Source organism: Brachypodium distachyon, chromosome 1 (assembly GCF_000005505.3).
Source record: "Brachypodium distachyon strain Bd21 chromosome 1, Brachypodium_distachyon_v3.0, whole genome shotgun sequence".
In the NCBI taxonomy this organism is placed as follows: Eukaryota; Viridiplantae; Streptophyta; class Magnoliopsida; order Poales; family Poaceae; genus Brachypodium; species Brachypodium distachyon.
In genome coordinates, this window is record NC_016131.3 from 49,955,995 (window position 1) to 49,974,678 (window position 18,684).

The following is an 18,684-nucleotide window of genomic DNA, read 5'->3' on the forward strand; positions in this document are numbered from 1 at the left end:
GAGGAACCTCCTTCCTCCTCTTCCCCGGGGAAGAGCACCCCGCTGAAGAGCAGCGCCGCCTCCGACACACGTATGGAGGACGAAGACACCTACACCCCAGGTTACAGCCCGGCTCCTAGCATGAACAACCCCCTCCCTAGCCAACCTTCCCCAAGCGAGGGCATCCGGGATAACGATCCGGGTCCGAGCGACAACATCTTTGTAAGCAATCTTTTCAAACTCTTTTTCACTCCTTACCTTCATGAATAAAGATCTTACACACATATGCCTTCTTCTTGTTACGCGCAGGCACCAGTGAAGTGTCGTATCCACGTTGACAAGCCTGGGAAGCCTGTAGGTGCCATTGGCCGCCTGATGCCCAGACAATCACCGCCACTGGTGCACGGCATTCTCATGAACGACGCACAAGTGAGTGTGATGGTGGACTCCGTCGTCGAGGAGCATCGGGATTATGCTATCCCGCTACCTCCGGAGGAAGGCGTGGATATCCTAGGCGGTTGTCCAAACTACTGCATTATGTGGCCGAGGAGCTTGGTATCTTTCTACAACCAGCGCCGGCCCTCTATGACTCTATCTCTCTCCGCCCACAAAGGTACTTCTCATTCGCCGCTCGGCTTTTCCCCTAGGATACTTCCTCCTGTCGATGTCGGCGGAGATGAAGAGAGGGCAATGTCGATGCCTGCACAGCTCAAAGATAGTCAGACCACAGGGTCGGCACAGGCTAGAAGCGTCCCTCCCACCTTCTCTCTCTTGGGTACCGCTGAGTCCATGGGTGGCCGCAAGATCGATGACAAGTACAAGGCAGAGGAGCAGAAGGCATGGGACAGTAAGAGGAAGCATAAAAAGAGGGGGCGCGGCGGCAAGACCATCAAGGAGTGCTCCAATGTCACTCAAGATGAGATGCACCATGTGCCTGACATAACTGGAGTCTGGGATGACAATAGGCCTGACATTCTCATCAAGAACCCATATCAAGACCAGAGATTCGAAGACGGATTCTATTTCGTGGCTAGGGAGTTCGACCGGGTGCTTCTTTACTATCCTTGAAGACCGATGGTCACCGAAGATTCCCTGCGTGTCGTGTCCAGAGAGATGCAAGAGCTTCATCAGTTCTACATGCAAGCATCAGCTGGTTCTCAACAGCATGCCCAACAGATCAATGTTAGAATCCCAAAAGACTATGGATTCTTTGACCAAGAAATCGGGAAGATTCAGGAACGTCCTATCACCTTTGGTGTGGAGTTCAACGAACTGTTCCACCTCTTCAACCGCCAAAAGCTTGATATCAACCTCTTAAGGCTGTGGTCTGTCTACCAAATAAGAGAACTGCGGCGATTGGAGGTAAAAAAAAGTAGCCATTCTAGACCCCGCGATGTTCAACTACGGTGACATCGGTCTTGAGCCAGAAAAAGATGCCTCAAGAACCATGACATCTAAATACTTGGTGGCATGTCTCGAGAAATACGCGGACCACGACTTCATCCTCTTCTTCCTTAATTTGGAGTAAGTTCAATTTTATATATGGAACCGTTTGTTTTTTCTAATTCAGTCTTTCTTATACACCCTTAGATACTAAAGTTTGTTTCTTTTGAAAACAGAGACCATTGCGTAACACTACTCATTTGTTTGCCTTGGTCCGCAGTGTACTACTTCGATTCACTACTTGCGAAGAAGTGTGTTCGAGGTAGGTTCTGAAAACCCATCAAATCACTCATTAACATTGCCTGGAAAGTGGCGACCAAGGGAAAACTAGCTGGTAAAGGCTATAAAGACGAGCCTCACCACAACCACAGGTTCCCTTGCCAGTAACAGCCGTCCGACAGTGTGTTCTGTGGCTACTACTGCTGTCACATTCTTATGGAGAATGCCAGCATGTTCAAACCTGAGTGGAAGGGGTCAGTCGCGGCGATGGAAGATTACTGGCTGCCCCGAATGACAATGGGACACCGACCTAAATGGGTCATCTATAACATTCAAACGTAGTTCGCTCATCTCATAAAAAATGAGGTCATCAAGCCTAGTGGGGACTTCTTCGAACGCGTGGAACAAGTCATGTTTAGGGTTCACCCACGACAATAGATTCAAGCTTGAAATGAGATACATTTGTATTCTTTATATGCTTTAAATGATGCGGCTTATATACATTTGTATGTTTTAAATGATGTGATGTAATGTGCTGTGATGTGATGCGGGTTTATATGTTTTTTTCTGTGATGAGATACATTTTTCTGTGCTGTATATATTATTCTGTGTATTTTCTGTATATTTTCTGTGGTTTTAATTATTTTTTAAAATACCGAAAATGTATCAGTGTCGGTCGCTCGATCAACATTGATGTGGAAACGCGACCGTTACTGATGATATATGCATCAGTAACGGTCGGGTAGGAACGACCGCCACTGATGTATATGTACATCAGTAACGGTCGTTGCGACCGTTACTGATGATGGATATCATCAGTAACACGAAGTTAGTAACGACGGTCCCGACCGTTACTGACGGTGTTTTTCGACCGTTACTGATAATCATTTCTGTATGCACGTCAATGCTCTTGGAATCCTGATTTAAAATGACACGCTAATGGGCTAATGGCCAGACAATTAATTAGCCCAAGCTCACGTCAATTACGTTAGCACATGGATTTGGAGCCTTGGACCCCGTTCCATGTACAGATGCCGCATGCATCTCTCAACATGCGCATCAGCTAGGATATGGAAGCCAATATCGTATATGCCTGGTTATATGCATGCATTCCGGCCATGAAACAGGAAAGAAAGGATCGTGTGGATCGGGAGATCGCTGGTTTCCAAAACGGAATGGCGGTGCGCAGATATCTTGGAAAGTTTTCCATCCGTGTAGCCTGACCGCTGGCCTATATAAGCTGGCCACGAAAGATAAATCGGGGAGGGGCACCTGCAGCCGGCCAGGCCGCCAGGCCCCGGGCAGCGAGGAGGAGGCGCCCCAGGCGGTGGCAAGAGCGGCCACGCCAAGGTGAGCGGCGGCCATGGTCCTCCGACATGCGTAGAAAAAAGAAGAAGCGCTCAAGCTGCCTGGGGCATCGGCCAGAGGTAAAAAGAACACGTATACTCTCAGGTTCAAAATACAAGCACCAAAGAACATCCACGTACAAGAGCAAGTAGCAGCTGGAGAGGCGCTGGATCAAGCACAGCAAGCGTGGATGGCGTCTTTTTCCAACGGTGAGGACCATGGTTGATCTCTCTTCTTCTCTCTCTTTTTCTCTATACCGTGCATCTTCGCATGCGGCTGGTCACCTGGTCACGGCCAGCTTGCCGAGGCTGCCACCGTGCTTTTTGTCGGCCTGCTTCTGGATCCTCGTCCAGATGGTGGCCGTTGGGCCGATGGGACTGCCAACGTGCAGCCCGCTGGCTTTGACGTTGGGAGATCGCCAACACCTACGGCTGAAGATGACGACGACGCGCGTCTAACGCTCGCTGTGACGGCATGCAGAGGTGCCGTTGCTGCTTTGTGGCCCTAATGGGCCGTGACATCACCGATGCCTGACCGCTTCGCTTGGCTGCGAGGTCGCCTCCTCAGGTGGCCCTTCGACCCCACGAGCTGCGACGCCGACGCCGACGCCGAGGCTACTAATAGACAGTCTTCCGGCATGTTCTTCAGCACACCTACGGGACTTGGTAAATCCTTACTGCTGTGCATCACCCTGTCTTGCTATCAAACAACTCCTGCCGGTAGGACTTCGGTGGATGCTCGACGGGGGTGCCCCTCCATCATCTCGATGATGCTACTGAGTCGTCTCGACATCAAAGCCAAGCCCTACCATGCGTATTCATCCAACTCTGACTACATCATCGACACGTCACTGTCTACTCCAACATCTACACCAACATTGTTCCCCAGCATCGTCCAGGCGCCGACGAGGCGAGGCTTTACTCCACCGACTAGTCCTTCTCCGATGAGGTAACCCGTTACTTGCTTGCACTAACGAGGTGCTAGCAAGTCATCCCGTCCGACACCGGTAAGACGGACATTCCTAGGCTTGCCACCGACAAGGCAAGGCCACCCATCCTGTCTAAGCCAACGGGGCTTAGACACCATCATCATCGGACAACGACAAAGCCGGAGGTCTACCGCTAAGCATCGCCGGTGCAATGGCGTACCGCTCCACCTCTCCACTTCACCTCCACAACACCACTATCTACGTCAAGCACATGGGGAAGACAAGAATTGAAGACGGCAACCATTGCAGCAGCTTAATCAGAGGTGTCTTGCGGCTCGAACTGCGGGAGTAATTGAGCGGGAACTTTACGAGGTCCCGTGAACTAAGACACCACAATCGCCCAAGTCATATTGGCCGTGCTGGCAGGCCACGGATCGCACTCCCTCAAGGAAAATTATAATTTGTTTCTCTAAGATTAATAAAATACATATTTTTCTATATTTTATTTGTGTATTTAGGTACATTGTCACGCCCTCGTTTAATTTTTCCACCCGCGCATGAGAAATACTTTTTCTTCTTAACTATTTTTCGTGTCAAACACCTTGCTGTCAGCAAATCGGCAGAACAATCCCTCGGATTTAACACAGGTACTACCTCCGTTTCATAATTCTCGTCTCAAATTTGTTCAAAAATAAATGTATCTATATGTAAAAAATGCGATACATGTAATATTTCGACAAGAATCGTCATAGAAGGGAGCACGTGCCAGTAGAACGGAATCACCGATTAAACAAAGCTAACAGCAAGACCGGATATTGACATTATTCTGTACAGTGTACACTCTGTCTGAAATCGACAACCTCCCCACTCCCAGCTCCCTCACTCATCGCTCTTTACTCCGCTGAGCAACCAAGCAAAGCGACGCCAACGCCGCCGGCACGCCCGAGATCCCTCCCCGCCGCTGTCTTCCTCCACTCACTCGCGCGCGGGGGATCAGAGACTAGAGGCCGCGTACGGACGGGGTCGGCGCCGGCCGCCATGGGGTCGGTGTCGCTGAAGCTGCCGGCGACCCGGCGCCGTCACGGGCGCGTGCTCGCCTGCCTCTGTTCCCCGGCGCCGCTCAACCTCCTCATGCTCCTCTCCCTCGTCTCCACCAACCTCCTCGCCCTCCTCGCCTTCTTCTCCACCCCCGGCGTCCCCCCCACCACCCAAACCCCATCCTCCTCCGACCTCTCCGCCCACGTCGCCGCCATCGCGCGCGAGATCGGCACCGGCGCCTCCTCCTCCTCCAGCACCCCCCTCCCGGCCGACCTGCCCCCGGAGCTTCTCCTCTTCCTCACCCCACACGCGCTCCCGCTCGGCCGCGACGCGCGCTCGGGGCTCACCCACATGCCGGCCTCCGTCGGCTCCGTCTGCCTCAGATCCCCTTCCGCTCTCTCCCTCCTCTCCCAATTCATGTCCTACGCGCCCCATGCCGCCTGCCCCCTCAACGCCACCGCCGCCACCCTCCCCCGCCGTCTCGTCTCCAAGGGCTGCGAGCCGCTCCCCCGCCGCCGCTGCCTCACCCGCCGCCGCGCCCCCTCCTCCTCCTCCTCCACCTCCGGCCTCGACCCCCGCCGCTGGGTCACCCCCTCGCGGAGCAACAGCAACCCCCACGAGTTCCTCATCGACGACGTCATCAAACTAACCAAGATCCGGATCGGCCTCGACGTCTCCGTCTCCGGCGGCGCCGCCGACTTCGCGTCCCGGATGAAGGAGCGCAACGGGGCCACCGTCGTCACCTCCGTGCTCGAGCCGGCGACGAGCGAGCTCGTGGCGGCCAGGGGCCTGTTCCCGCTGCTGCTGTCCCCGGCGCACCGGCTGCCCTTCTACGACGGGGTGTTCGACCTCGTGCACGCCGCCGGCGCCGCGGCCCTGGACGGCGCCGGCGCGCCCGCGATGGGGCTGGCGGGGACGCCCGAGGCGCTCGAGTTCTTCTTGTTCGACGTTGACCGCGTGCTGCGCGTCGGCGGGCTGCTCTGGATAGACAGCTACCCGTGCCAGAGCGACGAAAGGAGGCGGGTTGTCATCAAGCTCATTGACAGGTTTGGGTACAAGAAGCTCAAGTGGGTTGTCGGAGAGAAGCCCAGCGGCGGCGGTGGCGCAAAGGCGTCCGTCTACCTCTCCGCCGTGTTGCGGAAGCCGGCGAGGGTCTGATGATGAGAGCCTGGAACTGTATGGAAGGATTGATTTGCTTGCTCCTGGCTCCCTTGATCATCGAAGGTACGAACGAATGTACCTTCCAATTGTTTGTAGTTCAAAGAATTTTGATGAGAGGAATGTAGTGCATTTTAGCTGCCACCGATTATTTTTAGACAATGGAAGAAAGAAACAGGTGCTACGGATTAGCTTGATTCCGTTGGTTGTTCAGAGATAGTAACTGCAAGCAAAAATGTACAACCTCCTTTTCTACTTCTATTTTGTACTACTAGGCTGCCATAGATGGGAAAAGATGCTGTAGGATTTGGTGCTCTTCTGTGCAGTTGCAAGGAGGCTGGCAAATGTTGTGATCTTGCTAATTCAGGATGAAAAGGAAGTTTTTTTTTCCTAGAATACTGGATGAAAAGGAAGTCAGATGATGCTCTTGGAGCTACTTGTTGATCAAATGGTCCCTCTGTCTGAATCCTACCATTGGTACCAGTCTGTTGTGGAGCTCCTTTCAGTGGTCTGTTCGATTGATAGGCTGCCAAATGATGTGATCTTTCGTTTTGGGTGGAATGGAAAATTAAATGACGCTCTTCTAGCTGCCTACATTGATGTGAGGACCTCCTTTTGATCAATTAATCTCCATCTTCATCTAGCATAGAAAAAACTGTATAAGAAAAACACTCCAACAGTTGTTCCTCTGATTTCTGCCAAAATTACAGACATCTTATGGATGAGGCTTGATTATTAACAAATTTATAAAGCAAAAAATGTTCCAGCATACTTATGTGTCACACAGAAAAAAAAACTTCTTGTGTTTCCCCCCTTTGACAATCTGGTCTATACTTTCTACTTTTCTTGAGTGCTTCTAAATATTATTTTCGTTTTTAAAATTTTTGGGCTCCAAGAGCCGGAGCTCCAAACCACCGCGCGTCAAACAAGATTTACTTTCTTACACTACTATTTTACAGACAGATACGAAACGATTTCTTTAATCTTACCAGTTAATACAGACATGTTTTCAGAAACGATAAGAGTGTACTATATCCCTTGAAAGGGAAACATAGTGTGCGAATAAACGCAGTCGGACAATTCAAGACAGAAAGATTAGAGTAAACATAGTGTGCGGACAAGATTCACTTTCTTACTCTATTTACAAACAGTTAAGAGGAAACATCGCCAGCCATATTTTTGAAAGATTACACTCCCTCACTCTAATGACTAAGGACTTCAATAATACTCCAACACTGTAATTTAGAGTAATAGATACTTTCACCGTTTCATAATTCTTGTCGAAATCTTACATATACCTTTTATCCATAATTACATCCATTTTTGGCAAATTTGAGACAAGAATTATGAAATTAAACTAACTCCATAATTTGTCAGGTCATAGACATATAACAGGAATTTGTCGGGTCGTAGACATATAACAGGTGTCATCTATAAACTAACTCTACATGATTTATCAGCATTAATTACGACGTTGTAGAAAGATCAACTCTTACTCGATTGCCTGATCTGACTAAGTCAAGACACTGTTTGCAAACACTTGCTTTTTTGGGTGTACAAACACTTAAGCTGCGGTGTAAAGAAAATCAGTCATGCAAAACAGCTAAGCTCAAAATTATAAACGACGAGCAAAAGAGTACACATTGAAACTAATGAAACGAGAGTACATAAACAATTCTCAGCTCTTCATGCTAGACAGGACCATTTCGAGGGGGGAAACAACCATCCATTTTGTCCGCAAGCATAAGATATAAACTCCAAACAGCTAACAGTATCAAGAGAACAAAAAAAGTTCTTAAGGTAGATTTGCTCTAAGCAGCGGCACCCTTGCCCTTCTTCTTCTGAAGCTTCTTCATGTAAAACTCCAGCTCCTTACCCTCAAGGATGTAGCTGTAATCAGGTATCACAAGTTAAAACTTTGTAGCAGCCCAAAATGATACATAACTAGCACATTGAATTAAAATAAAGGTATAACACAAAAAACAGGCAAAAACAATACTTAAACCAGTTAGTGCAGGAGGACAACAAAATACAGAGGCCAACCATGAACAAAATATCAGCAAACTAAAATATTAAATCACATTACATCATAAAACATAATAAATTACTAGCCAATTTTACTTTCCGTCCATTTTTATACAGCAGTTTCAGTTACTCGTTGCAAGAACTTATAAATCATAAAATTAACTACAAAACTATTTTTCATGGCATAAACTATTTTTCTATATATATTAAAGTTTGAATGCATGCTAGGACTTATTTACATCATCAAGATAAGCATCTCTTGAAGACAAATGTAAACATCTTTTTCACAGTCCAATCTAAAACATTATCAATATATAGAATAGAATATAAGGCGTCCAATATTCTTACCCGTCAGCCCGTCCACACTGCCCAGGGCGGGACGAAATGCAAGCCAACAACCTTCCGCTGCTAAATTGTTCTTCAATGTGGGGGTCTAGTGTGCGACCCTGTTGGCGTTTCTCCAGCTTCCTCTGGACATTGTTGCTTTTCTTGGCTTCCTCTGCAGCCGCAGCAGCAGGAGCAGCAGCATCACCATCCTGCCAATGTGTATAACAAGAGTGAAGGATCAACTGTTATATCCGACAGTCAAAGCATAAGAAAACATACTTCAAGGCAGTCAGTTTATGAAATTCCAATAACATGAATCAACAAACTAGATAGCAAGTAACACTATGTGCAGTTAACACATGCATATATACAGCAAACAGAAGACACTTTAACATGGAAAACATATCAGTAACATTTTTTTACGCCCACCATAAATCAAATATATAGTAATTCACAAAGAATAGGAAAAACACCCAATGAACACTTTAATCAAATGGATCCGCAACCCCAAGGTTAAATCAGACATTAAAATAGATGCTAACAAGTTCACAACCAAGTAATTATTACCATCCATTTAAAACTACATAAAGTCCATAAGCAAAATGGGATAGTGGTTGTTTTCAGAGACATTTAAGTTGAGCAATACACATTTAAAAACACAAGATTGTGGTAGTGGTAGATAAACAAGAAAATAGTATGATGTTCCTCAGCTAAGATATGATGCAAATAACAAACATATTACAATGATAATAGGAGCAACACAATAAACAGAAAGGAATCTACCTCAGTAGCATCCTTCTTGGTAGCAGCAGGAGTCTTCTTCTTCCTACCAATATCCACTCCATAGTGAGTGAGGTACCACTGCTTGAAGGGGGCAGCATCAACTTGCACAATGGCATTTTTCACAAGTGTCTGGGTCCTGACAAGCTCATTGTTGGAAGAGTTGTAAACCACATCGAGGAGACGAGTCTTGCGGGTCACAGCCTCACTTCCCCAGGAGTAGTTGCCAGTATCCAAACGGAGAGCCCTCCACTTGACATTGCCTCCACGGACACGCACCCTCCTCACTGTCTTGTTGCTTGACAGCTTGGTGTTAGCAGGCTGGCGACCGAGCTCATACCTTCAGGGCAAAAGACAGTGTTAAACTAACACCTACAGAACGAAAGAAATAACACAATTATGGCAGCAATAGGCTGTGGTTCTACAGATGTCTCCACATACGTGTATATAAGGATGTAACATATTTCAATTTCCCTTATAACACGCATTGCTTACAGCAAGGTGCAAGGACCATAAGGACCAAAATCTACAACACCTACCGCAGTTAGCTTGGCGAGAAAAAGCAAAGTCATGTGCCCTACACACCGAAACGCAGCTCATCCTTCATATAAAACTTGTGTATTACGCTATCATCAAACAGAATGGTCATCTCAAACAACATCCGCAGCTAAACAACGGTACAGAAATCTGTAACCATACTAGATTCACTTCTTGCAACGGAAGACCGATTATGCAAGAGGCTATGGCTTCGCGTCCTAGCCTAAGCTTACTGATGGGTGAATCACGACTCACTTAAATTTTACACACTAGCGAGATCCAAATCTCGTGTTTCATACATAGACCTACTACAACATATATAGACATCTTGATCAATCTTGGTGTTGGTAACATATATAGAAAGAAAACAAGCATCCAGTGGAAAAGATCTGGAGGTTGGTTGGTCACTCACTTTCGCTTCTTCCTCCAGGCCTTCTGCTTGCCGCCAGTGGCGCGGCGCTTGTGCATCGAGTCACGCGAGATACCTGCGGCATCGAACCAGCAATCGCCATTAGCGGGGGAGCACGAAGAGGGGGAGGAGGATAATAATCATGCGAGGTAACAGGGAGCTTACCCATGGTGGCGGCGGCTTAGGGTTCCCTCCTCTCCTGTCCCTGCTTTGTGGCTGCGCCGCCGGTTGCTCTGCCTCGCAAAAGGTGCTGCCTCGCTAAGCGGTTGTGATTTTATAGGTGCCTCCACGGGCTTAGGGTTTAGACTTTAGAGCCCACGTGATGCATCAGGGTGTAAACGGGCCGTTCGTGAGGAGACGAATCGGAGGGAAGGGCTGTTATGTGCTTCACTCGGCCCACTAGGACTGCGATTGCCACCCTTGAGGCCTTGAACCAATTTGAGCCCAGCTTGTGGCCGTGGGATGACCGGATGAGGCACAAATATGGTTTGGGATGTTGCTCAGTAGTCAGAACTGCTATTGCCACCCTGTTCTTAAAAAAAAAAAAAGCAGCTATTGCCAATGCCACCCTTGCTCCCTTATTATTCACCAGCTTCAACGTATGTTTCATTTTCAATAGCAATACGCAAATAATCTTTCAGCTGTGTCCCCTCTTAGAGATTTCTTAATTTTATTCAAACAAATTACTACATCCGATACATAATAAGTGTCGGTGATTTAGTACAAAGTTAGTACTATGGATCAGAGAGAGTACAAAGTTACTATATCCGATCCATAATAAGCGTGAGGTTTGGGACTACCTAAGGAGAAACGGCAAGAAGCAAGTATGAACTTCTGAACGGCGGGTTATGTACAAAATTATTTTGGAACTTTAAACTATCCAGAAACCAGATGTGCCAAATTTTTATTTTGAGAATACATGTGCGCCAATTACTGAGTACGGACTATATAGCAGGAGCAGCATAATATTATGATTTATGTGTTTTCCTGTACATGCGATGATGCAAACTGTCTACCTAAAAAAAATGAAGGGCAGGATGACAGCATCAGCAGCTTCCACAGACCTATCTTGGTGATTTTGTCATAGAAGGAATATTGAATAATCCATGTTTTTCCCTAGATAGCACTACTGCCACCGTGTTTACTGTCATGTATGTTTTCGAATTTTAACCCGACCAGTGGATACCTGATCGAGTACATACAGAGTTCTTTTTTTGTAGATGTACAGATCGATTACTGCAATGGTCTTCTTTGTTTCTGCAAGCAGTGAAATTTCTTCAGAGTGCTTTGCAGCAATTGTTATTTATTCTAAATATGTTAATTTAAATTATTTCTATGCACTAAAACTTGTCCATCTTTGACTACTGATTTATAAAAGATTATTGTCACTGCTCAAGTAAAAAAAAACAGTATTACGTTAGATTTTTCATTAAAAAAAGTATTATGTTAGTTTTGTCATTAAAAAACCTGTCTATCTTTGAGTACTAGTATAATCTTCATGGATCATTTTGGTCAAGAGGAGCCCACATAGAACATGAAAGAGCCATATTCAAACACAGAATACCAACCAAACAAAGTCAATTACCAACTCGCTTAACTTTTATTTTTAGAATAACTTAGAACCAAGATCCTTCCTTGACTACATTAAACCCTCAAGAACACTAGAGACTAGACTACGAGGCCGTCGATGGCTCCGGCATAGACCGAGCGAACATCAACGTAGGTGAAGAAGCGCGCGATCAAGGCCAGGAGCACGTCGGCGGTGAGCAGGCTATCGGACCCGGCATTGTGGGCGCGGCCCGCGGCCCTCTCCACGCCGAGCGCCCCGGCCACCTGCTCGAGCCCGCCCCTTATCCCACATGTCCTGGCAATGTACTTGACGTCGAGCACCCACGGCCCAAACAGCCGGCCCACGAGCCCCTTGAACCCGTCGAGCGTCTCCGGCAGCCGGCGCCCGCGGCGGAGCACCTTGGCCAGGTACGCGAAGTCGTACGCCCCCGAGAAGGCCACCCACGACAGCCCCGGCATGCGAGCGAAGCCCGATCGGTTGAACTCGTCAGCGAAGGCCCGCGGGTCGATCCCGTGGGCCTTGAGCCGGCCGAAGTCCAGCCCGTGGGCCTCGAGCATGGCGATGGAGGCCGGCGAGTGCGGGTCGCCGCGGGCCGGGTCGAAGCCGCGGAAGTTGAACTGCCAGACGACGGGGAGGGCCCGTCCCCCGGCGCCCACGAGGGCCAGGCCCAGCTGCAGCAGGTGGCGGAGCTCGTCGGCGTTGCGGCGGACGAGCGCGTAGCTCTCGTGGGCGGACCGCAGGTGGCGCGGCGTGGCTGGGTCGTCGTGGATCGTGCCCGGGAACTCCGTGTCGAGACAGATCACCGGGTAGTTGGGCAGCAGGGCGGCGATTTGGGCCAGGGATTCCCGGAGGTTGTGCTTCCAGACCTCCCGGATCTCGATCGTCGGGGAAGATAATGACGCCGCCGCCTGGAGCTGGATCGCGGCGGTGAGCTTCTGCTGATGGTGCTGGTGCTTTGCTGACGCGGGGAGAGGGAGCGGCTGGTGGTAGGCGGCCGGCGGCGGGTGCATGTGGACGGGGAGGCGGATTGGGGCGCGGCGGCGTTGGTGGAGATCGGAGTCGAAGCGGGGGGAGTTCTGGTGGTGCGTGGACGGGCGGCGGAGGAGGAGAGGGCCGCCGTCGCCGGAGAAGGAAGGCATGGCGGCGGAAATTAAACGCGATTTCTGCTATATCTTGTCGCTCGGCGGTGTTTGTTTTCTGGTCTCTCTCGCGAACGTCGGTGGGGAGAAGTGCTCGAGGCGTGCGGCATTTATAGACGAGAGAGGGCGGCCGGGTTTGGGGCGGTTCGAGTCGGATTTGGATCAGGACACGAACATGACTCGGTCGGTCGGTCGGTGGGTGCTGCTGCGCGCTCGAGTCGGAGTCGGATTCGAACCGCCGCGTACGTACGTCGATCGTCCAAGGTTCTGCTGGCCTTTGGATAGGGCCTGCAAAACTTATTCGCGTTTCTTTCCTTTTCTTTTCCAATAGGAGTAGAAAGCGGCCATGTGATTCACATGATCGAAACGGCAGTAATAATAGGATAGGAAGATATGCATCAGAAGCTTACTGAAAATTAAGCCTCGCTGATTAATTACTGTAGGAAATTTATGGCTTTGTAACTAAATAGACCATACAAAATCAAGCTCTCATCTGTAGATAATAACATAAACCATCTTAAAGGCTAATCCAATGCAAATGCATGCATATAAAATCTCCATGATACTTTCTGAATGTTTTCTTCACCAGACATAGCAATTCAAGCATATGTAAGTTAGGGCGTGACTAACTAGGGAAGAAAATGTCACTAAACATGTACTACTAATGAACTCGGTTATATATATAGAACCGCCCCAGAAGTTACAGCAAGTTCATAAATGACAAATCTTCTCAAATTCCTTCTGACGCAGTGCACAATGCAGCTAATAGCCGGCCTAGATCACACAAGGAAAACAAAGAATATAACAGCTGCGGTATCTCGCCAAAAAATATAACTTGTATACAGTTGCCAAACTACTAATAAATGTATCCTCACCAGACATCAGTCGCTTGCGTTATCAATTGACGACGGTAAATTGATATGACTGTTGAATTTGAGAAAAACAGGTATCAGAGTAGCCACAAGAAATACAACCAGAACCTACGCAGGACGGACAAGGCGATGTCCAGAACAAGAGATAAAGAAAGAGAAGGAGAGCCTAGTTCCAGTTACTGCTCTTCAGTTGCAGCGTCATTGGATCCATCGTCAGGGTTGACAAGCTTGTCTTGGGCAACATCTTCATGAACATCTTGCAACAGGCTGAAAGGGATTTTAGGTGGCAGCATCAGCACTCCCAGCTGCTCGTCAGTGGGAAGACTGCAACAATTGCTGGAGTTGCACCGAGGTGGAAGTTGCTTCTCAGATTGGACTGAGCGAGTGCCTTGTGCTGTCACGGGTTCAGATCTGATCCCATCTCCAGCTTGCTTGGTCCTGCGGCTTGCTCGACTCATGTTATGCATCACACTTGGGTGGAATTAGTCCTTTATTTATCATGTCTGTAAACAATAATGAAAAGCGATCGGTAGAACTTTGGGAAGCTTTCTTCTGTTGTAACTCAGCAAAAACTCTGTGTGCTTCACAGAGTTTTCCAGCCTTACCAAATTCAGTTATGACATTTTCAACAGTCTGCGCATTAGGCACTATTTCTCTGTCCATCATCACATGGAGCAACTTCTCAGTTTCCTGCAGCCTTCCACGTTTGCAGAAGCCACGAACCAACGTGCTGAACAAAGAAACATGTGCATATCCCCGATTGAACATTTCCTCTGTTAGGAACAGAGCCTGTTCTAGGTCTGCAGCATCTGAGCAACCCGTAGCAAGTACATTATAGACAAACGCATCTGGAGCAATTCCTCTATCAAGCATATCTTTATACAGATCAAAAGCATCAGTGATATCGCCGTTTTTGCAGTTTCCATCTATCAAAGCTGTGTACGTCACACAATTTGGGAGTAATCCCTTGGCTAATATGCTATCAAAGACATTACGAGCACGGGAAATATCACCAGACCTGCAAAATCCATCGATTAGGGCATTGTAGCATACAATCCCAGGCTCTAGTCCTTCTTTAGCCATCTCATCAAGAAGACCAACAGCTTTCTCCATGTCAGCCATCTTGCAAAGACCAGATATCAATGAACTATATATATGCAAATCAGGAACCAATCCGTTCTTCTCAACCTCCGTTAGAACCATAAAAGCCACTTCCATGTTTTCAGACCTGGACAAATTGCGAATCACAATTCCATAGATGTGGTTATCTGGCTTATCTCCACTGCCCAACATAGACTGAAGAATAGAGGACACCTTTTCATGGTCATTTGACTTGAAGTACCCTTCTAGGAGGTCGGTGTAGGTGTCAGCATTTGGTTTTAGTCCACTGTTAAGCATCTGCTGTAGCAACTGATCAGCTTTTTCCAGATTTCTGGTCTTACAATAGCCATGAATGAGACCGCTGTATGTAAATTCATCTGGCACTAATCCTCTCTTCTGCACTTGCGCATAGTACTCTTCAGCTTCCTCTATCCTTCCCACAGTAGATAGTCCCTTTATAAGAGAATTGTAGCAAAACAAATCAGGGAGTACATTCGCCTTGGTCATGTTTTCAAGAGATTCACATGCCAATGAGATATGACCTTCTTTGGAGTGCCCTATGATCAGAGGTGCATACATAAAAGCATTTGGCTTGAGACCTTCTGAAATCATTTCCTCGAGGAGGTTGCCTGCTTCCTTTGATTCACCGTTTTGGCATAACCCATTAATCATTATGCCGTAAGTATATGCATTAGGCAAAATGCCACTATTCCTCATTTCATTAAGAAGCTCAAAAGCACCGTCCTTGTCATAATGTTGAAAATGCCCCTGCATGAGAGGATGGTAAGTAAAAGTATCAGGCCTATGACCAACTTTGATCATCTCGTTCAGTAGCTTAGAAGCCCTGCCCAGCTGCCCGATCTTACAAAGGCCACGGATGAGATTGTCATACATGATCTTGTTGGGCTGCACGCCAGCAGATATCATCTCATTTAAAATGTCAAACGCCTCGGCTGCCTTGCCCTCCTTCATAAACCCATCAACCAGAGTCGCATAAACAACAACATTAGGCTTCAACCCGGAACAAGACATCTCGTCCAATAGCGCCTTAGCCTCTTTCAACCTACCCCCTTTGCACAGACCGTTCATGAGCGCGCCGTAAGTAAAAGCATCCGGAGACAGACCGTAGTCCACCATCTCCTCCTTGAACCCAAACGCCTCTTCAACAGCACCAGACCTGCACAACCCGCTAATCATCACATTGTATGTCACTTCATTCATGGCACAGTCCCTCCGACGCATTTCCTCAAACACCTTCTTGGCAGCATCAAAATCCCGCGCTTTGCAGTGCGCCTCGAGGAAAGTCGAGTACGTATACACGTCCGGCGGGATCCCCGCGCCCTCCATGAATCCTTTCAGCTTCCAGACCAGCTCCATGGCGTCCGCTCGCAGAAGGTCCTTCAAGAGGCCGTTGCAGCAGCGCCGCGTAGGGGCCAAGCCGAGATCTCCCATCATCAGGACGACCTGGGCTGCAGTACGGACGCTCCCGTTCTTCTTGTAAGTGTCCACGAGCACGTCGAGCACGGCCGTCGAGTGCGAGGGCGAGGGCGACGGCGAGCGGGCATCAGAATCCTGGATCGCGCGTTGGATGGAGGCGAGGACGAGGGGAGGGTGAGGGTGGGCGAGAATCATCTGGTGGAGTAGTCCATTGGCCTGCGGAAAGTGGGAGGCGGCGCAGAGGGATGCCGCGAGGCGGGCGAAGGCATCGGCGGAGGGCGGCGCGATGCGCGGGCGGGACCAGTAGAAGAAGTCGAGGAGGAGCTTGGGGTGGAGGCTGTGGCTGCGGCGGCAGATGAGGCACGACACGGCGTCGGGGGAGAGGCGGGAAGGTATGTCGGAGGCGGCGATGGCGAGCTTCCAGTCGCCGGCGCAGCGCGAGAGGAGGGTGGCCACCTCTGCGGCCACAGCGTCGGGGTCCTCCGGGGTGGAGGAGGAGGAAGAAGAAGCATTACTTGCGCTGGTTGTGAAGGGGGCGGGAGGCGGCGGGATTGGGAGGAGGAGGCGCGCTGCGGCGGAAGCGGCCCGGCGGCGAGCGTGCGCGGCGGAGAGCATAGGATTTAGTGGGGATCAGAGAGGGGGAGGGCTTCGTTGGTCAAAAGCCTCGAGAGCTTCAGACTTCGTAAAGAATACTTGTATTACTGAATCATATCGTCTAGTTTGGTTACAACAACTTAAGGATTCATGGACAAGACGAGCAACGAGGAGGAGGAAGAACCAACACACGCTATAAGCCACGCCTCGGCCGAAGCCGCCCTCAAGTCCGTTCCTAGCCAACCTCCTTGTTGCCGAGATCTCTACATTTATATTGCGGCTCGTGCTTTCATACCAGGTCATATCCCATAAATGATATAGCCCACTGTGCAGTCCAGCCGGAAGGATGAAGGTCGCTGACAATCCTACCCCCTTGAAATTCGGTTTGTTCTCAAGGCGACGTCCTGTCAAGCCGCCCCGGGTCTAAGGCCTTTGTATTGCAGCGAAGTAAGGAATTGCAGATGCTGTTCTTGACGAGTTTCATCTTCCAGTATTGTAGAGAGTGGCTGCCTAGACTTGCTGTCACCAGAACACAAGTTGAGGGACTATGCAATCTTCCACTGGATAATCTCAAAGTCACACTTAATAACAGGTGCTTGTGTCAGCAGCTTTTGTTCATCGGGCCCAAGCATCATCGGTGTGTCACCAGTAGCTCTCACCAAAGTTACATCATATGGAAACAACTCTCACGAAGGCCCGAGCTTCGATTGCACATAGGAATAGGCTTCAGTTCTACTGCTCGGCAGAAAAAGTAGTGGAAGAAGAAATAACCATGCAATCTCCCATTGCATAAGTTATGAACCATATCAAATAATGTGACCAGCGAGGTTGCAGCTAACAAAGGTGTGCAAGAAACCGTCAAGTTCTAGCTCCATCTCAAAAGAGTGCCAACTATAACCAAGTTCAGAACCACTTTGAATAGCTTGGTCCACACTGGATATTGCACCAATCCATGAGCTCATTTCTGTGGAATTTTCAATAATCTGAACCTTTGTGAAATGTGACCATACTATCAGCATTCCAATAAGCAAAACACCCAGCATGATATGATGAGCCTTGAGGATGCCACAAGTGAAATTTTCATGTAGTTGGGTTGGTTGTATGGACAAGTATAGAATAGTAGCAAACTGAAATTTCAGGCCATTTGATGCTGACTGTACTGATACGCAGCAAACAAGGACTAGGAAAAACAGAGCTGAAGTCAATTCCTCCCTTGAGTCAAGTAGCTTATACCTGCTGATGAGACTCTCACCACTTCCCAAATCTGAATATGCACAAGACAGTGCCACTACCAACCATGCAATTTCCCACGAAACATATAGAAAACCAAAATGTGCAGCACCTGTTGTCAGTAGCCCAGAGAGTCCATGGGGTTGTGGAAATAAACAACACACACTTCTGATGTGATGTCCTCAGATACGAAGTTATGATGGCTTCCTGTTCAATTGGCATCATGTAAATCAATGAGCACATCTCAAAGGGCCACTGCTCCAGTATGTTCCTTGCTTCACATAACTGAATGTAATGCATATTAGTGAGTACCCTTGTCTTGGTTGAGGCAAAGCCATGACAATTGCTGCAGACAGCTGAATACTCCAATGAAAAGAACCATGCGATTGCCCACTAAAAATCTTCACAGGCAACTAATCCAAGATATTGCTCAGGTATGTGCTTGAGCCGAACCCACCTAATTGAATCCAACTGAACAAAACATTGCAATTGTTGGTCACAGAAATATAACTCCCAAGCAGAGCACGGCTTTTGTTTGAATATAGCAGTCA

General features: G+C 48.5%; 4 protein-coding genes across 4 annotated transcripts; 1 reads left to right on the forward strand and 3 right to left on the reverse strand.

Moving 5' to 3' along the window:
* The first annotated feature begins 4,747 nt into the window (after positions 1-4,747).
* LOC100825782 lies at positions 4,748-6,735 on the forward strand. The gene has a single exon (XM_003561152.4). It carries the CDS (start codon positions 4,955-4,957, stop codon positions 6,110-6,112), a length of 1,158 nt encoding a protein of 385 aa, XP_003561200.1. The 5' UTR covers positions 4,748-4,954; the 3' UTR covers positions 6,113-6,735.
* Positions 6,736-7,702: 967 nt separating this feature from the next.
* On the reverse strand, positions 7,703-10,486 carry LOC100832177 (40S ribosomal protein S8). Its single transcript, XM_003557176.4, has 5 exons — positions 10,356-10,486; positions 10,194-10,266; positions 9,248-9,584; positions 8,486-8,673; positions 7,703-8,002 (listed from the first exon to the last, which is right to left on the reverse strand). Exons 1-5 carry the CDS (start codon positions 10,357-10,359, stop codon positions 7,924-7,926), a joined length of 681 nt encoding a protein of 226 aa, XP_003557224.1. The 5' UTR covers positions 10,360-10,486; the 3' UTR covers positions 7,703-7,923.
* Positions 10,487-11,771: 1,285 nt separating this feature from the next.
* On the reverse strand, positions 11,772-12,813 carry LOC100826097 (probable CCR4-associated factor 1 homolog 11). The gene has a single exon (XM_003561153.2). It carries the CDS (start codon positions 12,768-12,770, stop codon positions 11,859-11,861), a length of 912 nt encoding a protein of 303 aa, XP_003561201.1. The 5' UTR covers positions 12,771-12,813; the 3' UTR covers positions 11,772-11,858.
* A 742-nt stretch (positions 12,814-13,555) lies between these two features.
* LOC100831881 (pentatricopeptide repeat-containing protein At1g63330) lies at positions 13,556-17,067 on the reverse strand. Its single transcript, XM_003557175.4, has one exon. The coding sequence runs from the start codon at positions 16,922-16,924 to the stop codon at positions 14,231-14,233; it is 2,694 nt and encodes an 897-aa protein (XP_003557223.1). The 5' UTR covers positions 16,925-17,067; the 3' UTR covers positions 13,556-14,230.
* Between the last annotated feature and the right edge of the window lie 1,617 nt (positions 17,068-18,684).